We start from the raw sequence: 9,555 nt of genomic DNA, 5'->3' as shown, positions 1-9,555 counted from the left end.
CTTCATGACCTTGAGACTGAGCAGATATGGTAGCTTGTTACAAACACAACCACTGGGCTTCCAAATGCCAGTTTGAGATCGGACGCGGTGAGGGGTGTGTGTCGCAGGCTGTCGCTGCAAGTGATGGCTGTTTATGCTTGCGTGTTTCCTTTGGAGTTGTGATATTGAATCAGAAACGCTTCGATTTCAGTTTGCTGTAAGTACAAGCGTTAAAGTATGACAGTGTCAGAATGCTTGACGCGCAATAATTCAAATTAGAAGTCAAAGTAGGTAAATTCAATCAGGATTCTCAAAATTATAATTGTGCTCATAACTCATAAGTGCCTTTGTAGTTTGTTTTGCCCATGTAGTTATGTATGGTATGTATTGTGTTTAATTTGTCCTTACCAATCCTCTTTGCATAATTATGCAAACTAATTTAGGCATGTCAATTGCTCTCATTCAGCGTTTATGAATTGATAGGCCTTTGTCAATACAGTTGACTCAATATGAAGTCTTTAATTGAACTCAAACTGCTTCGAAGTTCGACACATAAATCATTTGATGTATAGTTCTCTGTTTTGTTGGTATAGTTGATGACATTTACCCCTGATTTCAGATAAGTCAGCGCCATGGCAGACGGCGAGTCCAGCGTCCGTGTCGCGGTCAGGTCAGTCCGGTGACCGGTCACTGGTCCAGTGGGAGGGCAAGGGTCCATCTTCATTCCGGAGACATGTTTGAACAGGGTGAAATGGACAAGCTCTATATCAAGTGCCATTTAGAGCCTTAGGAAATCTAAGCATTGCCTGCCCACTGTCCAGTGCTTTCCAGCTCATCATAGAAAATTGGGAATGGGACCGAAAATAAAGCATGGAAGATTCACTGTGCCCTGCGCCGTTTGAACTCCATCAATGGGTCTCAACGCTTGTGTCGTCATCTTGCGTCATTCGGTGCATCCACGAATCATGAATGAATGAATGAATGAATGAATGAATGAATGAATGAATGAATCAATCAATCAATCAATCAATCAATGAGTTTAGGTACGAAAGTCGAAACAATTTGAGCTATGGAGATATTGACGATACGGTTATTTGCAGATAGTTACCTATGCTCGATCCATTCTGCTTAATTAGGTAGGTAGCAGGGCCTAGTGACCTGCTCCTTGGAAGCTCAAAAAGTCTCTGAGAGTCCGGTGGTCTCTGGTTATATTTAAGTTTTGAAGTAGCTCATATTGTTCTTGGTATTTTCATCTATCTCTTTGTCAACAATGCGGGGCATGTGTAAATTCATACCTTGCCAATCGTTGTTTTCAATCCTTTTTAATCACAGGTGGCCTGCTAGTGCCCATTGTCATGCACCCGCAGTTGCCGAAAGCATACCTTTCTCGTGGGCTGTTCGCGTATGGTGCGGACACTGGTCGTTCTATGTCGCCGTCATGATATATTAGGCGGCGGCAGTATGTATGGCCTCCTACTCGACGAGCCCGACCGTAGCCCACGGCATGCCACGGTGCTGCCCGCTTCCAGCCAAGATACCTATAAGAAATTCCAGCTACCACCTGGGCTGGGCCTGTCTGGGGACGTTGGACACACACGGCACTGCAGAACCAGTTTGGCACGGGTGTGGGACGGAAGGTGCGCCGATGGGGCGGCTGCTTCTGGACAGACGGGCGGCTGGGGTGACGGTCTGCTGTCCGGCGTTTATTGGATTAGAGCCGCTCATTTACCGCTCGAAACGCGCCTCAGACCAAGCGTCTGGCTCGCGTGACTTAGTATGCAGTAGGTACGGTTCTCCAGTAAAAGTCTTGTTGGTTTTGCTTTTTCGGACATATCTGGTCCTATATAATGTTCAAATGCATAAGTCTCAACCCGCATTATGTGTATGCACATTTACCACGAGACTGTGAAATGGCATCGATGTATGCCGAATACTTTCCGAGATATTCACCAAAAACCTCATTTTCTGCCGTTTGGGGTATTCTGGCCGCAATCTTCCTGGGATCGCCTATGACATCAGTAGAGCCATCTAACGACAGGACCGCGGAAACACAGAATCATGAATGAATCGAGCGCGTAGTAAACGGTGTATGAAAGGGAGACTCGGTAGAGGCTATCCGGGTGGCCGGCGCGCGGCGCGCCCTTAGGCATCGGTCGACCCTTCGGACCGCGCGGGGTCGGAGGTCGCGCTCGGGAAGTCTCGGCTCTGGGTTTTAGCGCTGTGCAGTCAGGAAGGGAGGATAGGATAGCGCTAGCCCGACTGACTGGTATCTCGGCTGATTCGTGTGTGGTGGAAGGGAGCACAGAACGGGATGGTGGCTAGTGGTGGATGATGGGATGGTGGTTTCTGGTTAGGTTAGTGCGTACTGCGTAGAACGTAGCTGAACATGCATTGTTTTTTTTTTCATGGCAAACAACATGCAGCATAATGGGCGGGATTATGCAAGAACTCATACAAAAAGGAAATAATATTTCGGCCGAGGGAGTGGATGAGTGCCGTGACAAAGCATGACGAGGCTGCCAAAATCGGGATGCTTTTTTGTCACCATTTTTTACCCCTATAAACATGCAGCGCTTGATCCGAACTTAGAGGTCCCCGACTGACCTTAGACCTTAACCGCACCCGTCCGGTGCGCCACATTTTCTTCAGGGGCGCTCTTCTTGGTTGTATCTGTTCTTACCAATAACTAAAGCAAATCGAATGTATAGTAAAAAAGGGCATACCTCAAACACAATTTTATTCACACCCGCTCGTGTGCATAATCGTTTTGACCTATACCTTCTTGCATCATAATATATCACTTCAGTGCTTAATCCTCAACGGAATTTTGGGTTTTCTGCATATACCCCGGCCGAGGGGGGGGGATTACGACCCCTCTCCGTCTTTTTGCCCCTAATTGAGCTAGCGCCTTGCGGATAAAACTGAGCGCGTGCGTCGTATGAGATGCAGCAACTGGTACCCGAGTTGAATGTCTCAGGTCAACCGATAAACTCTGAGGTCAGTATAAGTGCTCCAAATCGCGGGATCGGTTTTTGGTAAACAACCACCATAAGTGGTTGCAGAGCCAAGATAATGGCGCCATCGAGTTTTGCATGCTCAAGCGCGTCGAATAGTATACGCTTTGTTTTTGTTGAGGTCAATTTAAGGTGTTCACATCAGGTCATGGTCAGGGCAGAGCCACTCAGGCCACGAAGCTGGCCAAAGGAGGTCATATCGCTTCTTAGATTCGGTAGGTCCTCACAAGTCCACTGGTGGCTTCCCGACTCGCTAGCTCAATTTGATCGGGACTTTTTGGTGAAAACTCCTGTGACCTTAGTGACGTCATAAATGAAGTCGCCTAACTTTAAGAATGGAAAAGTGAATGCTGGCCGCTGGGGCTTGCACAGATTGTATAAAATTGCGAATTAATGCGCTTGAGACAGCTTTAGATGGCTCCCGGCGCCAAAATAACAGCTTTCATATTTCCCAATTGATTAATAATCGTGAGGTTGCGTGACCGACCTGACTTCAGGTGACTCTTGAGAAAAATACGAGATAGCTACATGCAAGTTGTGAGGCCTCTGGGAGATAGTTCTAGATCATATAAGCTTCATTCCCCGTTAAAAAGTCCCCTGGCACGAAGGGTGCTGCGACGTCGCGACATTTTGGGACCTTACAGAGGTTTTCTTTTGACGTCATTGGTCAACGGCCTGACCTTAACCTTCGCACTTGTAGGAGGGTGTCGAACAGACCTCCTAACCTCAGTTTTACGCAAATAACTCGCGCAAAAAGCGACTGATTGCGACGAAACTTCCAGTACCCTCGAGTTAATCAATATTACGCCTATCCTATAAGTTGTATGATACTGACTCAAAAGACCTTTGACTTGTGACCTATTTTCCGAGACCATGTTTGGCCGGAATTGCGTTTTGGCGTATTTCGAGAAGAGCGCGTTTTATTGTCTTTTTGTGGCTTTAAGCGATCAAACATGCGAAAGGATGTTGATCCCATGGATTCTAGTGGGTATCAAGGTCACGTGAAGGTCAGTCAGGTCACTGACCTTTGATGACCTTTGTTCACTCTTTCGAGTTCTACATGTTTCTAGGGTAGATTTTGGAGTTGATTTCGCATTTAAAAACCGTTTGAACATTTAAGAAGTAGTTTTGGTTCCCTCGTAACATGTGACCTGACCTGACCTGACCCGACCTGGCCTAAATGCACGAAAACATCATCTGTGATCCAAAACTAACTTGAAATTCGTGATCAGCACCCCGCAAAACCTTATAACAGCTCCACTTTACGAAGCTCTAACAGGTCCCGATTCCCCGAACTTTGAGTTATATTGACCTGTCAACCAATGACCTAGGACCTTAAAATTGGGTATCAACGGCCTCCTCTCGTCACGGGCAACACGCTCTTTTTCCGCGAAGCTCTAGCTCGATCAGGGGCTGAACGGCAAAGGGGTCCAACGGACCTTCCTCCCCCCTTTACGATGGACGCTGGCAAAGCACCAATATGGGCGAGGGTGAAAATACAGCTGCTGTCATAAAAATTCAGCTTGAATCAAAGGTCAATTTTCTTGCCAAATTTCAGCTCTCGCAGCTATCAACAAAAATAAACATGTGGAGGCGGCACCCGCCTCCCCCCCTCTCCTCTCGGCCACTGCCAGCGAGGTTTTAAGCGTATCATACGGTTACAAAGCATCATATCAAGATGACACACCCCAGCAGCCATATGCACCGAACAAAAACTTATTACCCACGCTAGTCTATCGGCACCATAGCACATGGTCGAGACTGTCGTCAGCCACGGACGTCGGACACGCACTCGACCAACCCTCTGAGCCCGTTGACTGCGGGTGACCTTGACATGTCAAGCCTGATTGGCGGCCGGCCGCTGTCGTGCGGTCGTTACACGCGGAGGGGAGGGAGACACAAAGCTCTACGTTATAGCTGACCTCTGACCTTTCCCTGCGCCCTGGTCACTGACCCCGCTCCATGTCGCTGGGCGGTGGCATGGCGGTGGAAACCGGTTCTAGCCTCTACACATGCCACCATTCTAACCCTCCCCTCCCCACGCTACTACGCGGCGTGGAGTACGCTCGTGCGTAACTGGGCGGAGCAAGGGGTCACGCGATACAGGGGCGGAACTGGTTGCCCTCCCGCTCGCCGAGCGACCAACGACTAATACCCTGGAGAACCGTACCTATGCAATATGCAATTGCATAGTGGACAAGTTTGCTCAGTACCTACCTATTTGTTAGCATACATTAGCAACGACTGCCAACATAGGCATACTGGTGGCTGTTGAAATTGATGCTATCTTATGCTGATCGCGTATCTCGAATTTCGTTGAAATCTTAACAACGCATTTACCTCATCATTACCATTACCAGCATGGTAGGCATTTGTGAGCTAAAAACTTGAACGTTCTAGGCATCTTTGTCCTTAAAGGTTTGGATTCATTGGTATTTAAACTATGATTAATTCATGAATGTGAGCTCAACCGGATCCAGTTTTGCTGGTTGCAAATTGATATTGCTGGATACCAGCAGTAGTGTCTCTGACTGTCAAAGGCGGTGGTCCGCTCGTGAAGTCCAGAATCTTGCACAGCCCCCGAACCTGGCTCCCCGCGGCGTCGCTGCGCCGTTCTCTGGTGCTGGTTTCGGGCGGACGGAGCTGCTCTGGAGTGCCGGTCTGGCAGTCGCGTGCCACCGCCCCTGTCTGGGTTCCAGCGGCGTCCCCTGCGGCGTGGGGCGGGCTGGCAGGCGGCTATCGATCCCCCCCAGCGAGACCGAATCGCGCGGTGCCGCTGTATGGCTGTCTGCCGGCACTCTGCCTCCCCTAGGGTTCTGCCCTGTCTGCCGTCTGTATTTTCTGCGACCGGTGGATCTGCTCCGCCTCCCCTAGGGTTCTTTTTTGGCTGCTGACCAGCAGCACCCACGTCGCCTCCCTTAGTCTATCCCTACCCACCTCCCCACTCCCCAGGACATGTTTCCTGTCTACTGGCACTCAGTACTGCAAGCTTCCTATTACGGATTGTCTGTTTTGAAATGTGGCTTTTGTTGTTCAGAAATTGATTTCTGTCAATTTTTGTTCCAAACGTTTTGTTCGAAATGTAGGTAGTTTGACAGTGAGTGCATACCTATTGTGAAACAGCTGTGTACCTATCGAATTTCGTTGCCCCCATAGCATTTTTCTTTTCATTTTTGCCTTCGTCCATTTTTATATTTCCTCTTGGTTATGCTCCTTTTTTGGGGGAATACCCAAGGGGTCTAGCTCAAGTGGCTGTATCCTGCCATGGCTGCTGTCTGGCTCCCTCACCAGTGCCGTTTGGGGTCGGTACCGCGTGCAACATTAATTAGCCCACCGTTCGATCGGCTCGGTGAGGACATTCCGGCTACAGCCGGGCTGGTGCTTCGCCGCTGCATCGCCGCCGCGCCGGCTGGCACCTACCAGAGGCTGATTCCAGGCACTGACATTCCGGCACGCTGCGGCTTGCCGGTGCGGGGTCGGTGCCGGCGATAAAGCCCTCCAAATCGGGAGGGCGGCACTTGTGCCTGACCAGCAGCCCCATCATAGCCCTCACGTGCGCTGGTGACCACCTGCCCCCGCTGCAGTCGCTATGGCCTCCGCTGCCCGCGCCCTCTCCTTACTCGACCAGTTGACGTGGCTCGCGTGCTGCTAATAGCAGGCGAGCCGAGAACGGGGAAAAATTGGAAACACTTGGTCCGTCTGCCCGCCCGTCGATATGGACGGTGCAGTAGCGTCGGATCTCAGGTGGGAAGGTTGCATGGTTGGGGTGGATGGTTCTTGGAGCTAAAGGCCCCTGAGTGTCGGCCTGAAATCCCACCGGTGGATGGCACCTCACGACTGCCAAACTGAAGGGATTTATTCCTTTTAACAGTCAGATGATAGCCCTGGCAGACAGTCTTGACAACTGAACCTATCTAAAGGAATTAAATTTTCCTTCTCACATCTTTGTTCTCTTCTAATCTATGCGTCTCTGTCACAAATCTGAGTCCTTGTACTTCTGAGTTCCTAGACCGCCGCCACCAGTAGGTACTCTTAGAATGGATGGTCGGCGTTGTGCACCCCTGCCCTCTAACCGTCACCCAGCTGCCGCCCGTCTCCGGCCGGCGTCCTTTGTGTGTTAGTGTGTGTGGCTCTCCGCCGGATACAGCCCTCCGCTCCGCTCGGCTGGAGCAGCGTCTGTCTGTTCGTCCGTCCCGGAACACAACGCCGACCGAGGAACGGGACGGGATTGGGGAACGATGGTAAGGAATATGGATGATGGGTGCTGGACATGGGATAGATAAAATGGATAACGCCATGGTCATATATTAGGGATAACGCGTGCCAGCGAGAACATCTCGCATATATTTTTCAAAAGTGTAATGGAAAATATTGCCATGCTCATGCATGGTCATATCAGGATATTATGTTTTAAGCTGAACTCGCTGAACTACGAGCCGTTTGCACCGCATCTTTCCAGATATACCGATAGCACACTAAGTGGGATCAATATCCACTCTCGTCCGCCGCATCAACAACTACCAGCTGTGTCCTGAATAGGCCATGTCAACCGTAAGTCGACCACACCGTTCCCTCCGATCCGCGCAAGTCGCCATTGCGCTCCATACGACCGGCCCTGGACTACCTGCCGCGCTGGGCTGGGTAGGGGAGGCACCACATCAGCGCTGTCTGCTGCACCAATTCCACCCCCTGCCAGCTGGTCTGCCCGCCTCTCGATTGGTCTCTGAGAAACGACCTGCCACCGCGGCGAAAGTGCAGCGTCGCACGGTGCCGGTACGTCCAGCACCGATGAGCGATCGTCGAATGTCGTACCCACACGTCCCTGCAGCTGGTGGACCTCCTCAGACAACGGTTCCGGCGCAGGAGACGGCGGACCGATCGATGTGTGTTCGAATTCGGACGATTGCTCCCATCCGAACGGCGAACGGAGTGATGAACAAACTGAGATTAAACGCCAGCTGAGGTCGAACGATGACCGCATTGAAACAAAGCTTGGATCGCGCTGAGGCAGAACATTGCCTCGCACTCTGAAGCAGATAAAATTGTGTCTTGATGATGCTTTGAACTGTCACAACCGACCACCAACGACGTGATGGGGATGGTAGAGCAGCTGGGCCAAACTCGATGGTCGGAGTTGTGAGCGGCTGGAGCTCACCCAGAGATCAGGTCAGAGGGATCCCGCTCTTATTCTGAGTGTGGGCGCCCTCGGTCACAGTAGTTAGTCGAGTCGGTGCATATGGCTCCATTTATAGTCCCATAGAGAGTCCAGAACGAATCGTAATTGCGGGTGGGCGCGGAATGGCCGAACATTACCGCGATTTGCGTGATATTCTGCGGCGTAATGGGCGTTCTGTGTCAGTGGGGTCCGGGCTCAGATTCCTTCATCGACCATGGATACTAGACATTTATTGCTGAAAGAGCCATAATGCATTATTGTGACATGTGGGCATTCTAATAGGTTGTTACTGTCATGGCAGTAACCGCCGCTTGCTCAATTGGATCTGGTGATATTTACGGCATCCAACAGACACGCTGAGTTCGTATAATGCCGACGTGCCCTGTGTCCCAGTTTTGCAGATAGACTCCAATCGCTGGCGATATCTCCCCGATCCCCTCCGAAATGTCGCACGCTCCTGGTATCCCTGCGATGTGCAGCCTGCACAGCTGATTACGCAAATCGAGATCTTAGCAACGGCGCCTACCGGCCGGCGGGGTAGCTTATCGCTAACGGGATCGACGGAAACCAGCGGCGCTCACGACACGCAGTTCTGCTGGAACTAGGGGCGCTCTGAATATTGTTCGGTGCGAAACAGGCAGAAGTCTGGCGTGGCTCTTCTGTTATACAGCTCGGTATGAACGTTGGGTGTGTAGCGTTCTCTGTAAGACAGCTGGAGCTTGTATTCAGTCTGATATCCATCTCTGTCAGTGTCGATAGTGGTAAGTTATGCGGGTTACTTCTTAGGCAGGTGCTGTGCTTTCGGCACGTGCCGAAGCGTCGACTGGCATTTAAACCGCCGTGTTGCAGATAGGCTGGATGCTGGAACCCACTCTGCCATCAGAGTTGTGAAGTGTTGACTGGTTTACCAACCCCTCTGAAACGCCGCCTCTCGAAACCGGCTGTCATCCGTCTGGGCCATTTGTGGTCGCCGTCTGAGTGATGTACTCAGACCGACTGAGAGGCGGTGCCCGACGTCTGAAAACCATCTGCCCTCGTTTGAGAACCATCGCCGTTCGATCCATCTGCCACTGAGACGGTTTCCGAGCCACCTCTGGGAGCGGCTGGGCGATCTATTCAGACACTCGGAGAGACATCCAGTTGATGTATCCATACCGGTAAAGTGCCATTTCGACGGCAGAACTTTTCCCGACGTCTGACGACTTCCGAGGCTAATCAATTGAGGCTCGTCGGTCTGGGTTCCATCACCTGCCTGATCGAGCCCGTCTTTCTCCTCCTTTCCTCTCCCCTATCTCTTTCTCCAGTCCTCTCTCCTCCTCTGGCTCCCACCTGTCTCCTGCGTTGGACGGTGTAACGGATGACTGCTGCCGGAACTTCACAGAGCCC

At 51.1% G+C, this 9,555-nt stretch overlaps 1 protein-coding gene across 2 annotated transcripts in view; it reads left to right on the top strand.

The window, feature by feature from the left end:
* Positions 1-68: 68 nt before the first annotated feature.
* Positions 69-9,555, top strand: part of LOC122385871 (kinesin-like protein KIF21A) — a 79,081-nt gene continuing 69,594 nt past the window's right edge. The window contains exons 1-2 of one of the 2 annotated variants that reach the window (XM_043374465.1): positions 69-196; positions 599-649. In XM_043374465.1, the coding sequence (XP_043230400.1) occupies positions 612-649 (38 nt within the window). In that variant the 5' untranslated portion in view covers positions 69-196; positions 599-611. The remainder of the gene's footprint in view (positions 197-598; positions 650-9,555) is intronic. The other variant, XM_043374466.1, reaches the window with a different exon arrangement.

The sequence above is a fragment of the Amphibalanus amphitrite genome, unplaced genomic scaffold (genome assembly GCF_019059575.1).
Source record: "Amphibalanus amphitrite isolate SeventyFive unplaced genomic scaffold, NRLGWU_Aamphi_draft 000234F_arrow, whole genome shotgun sequence".
NCBI classification, from domain to species: Eukaryota; Metazoa; Arthropoda; class Thecostraca; order Balanomorpha; family Balanidae; genus Amphibalanus; species Amphibalanus amphitrite.
Note: the sequence above shows the minus strand (reverse complement) of the source record. Positions and strands in the feature narration are given on the sequence as shown.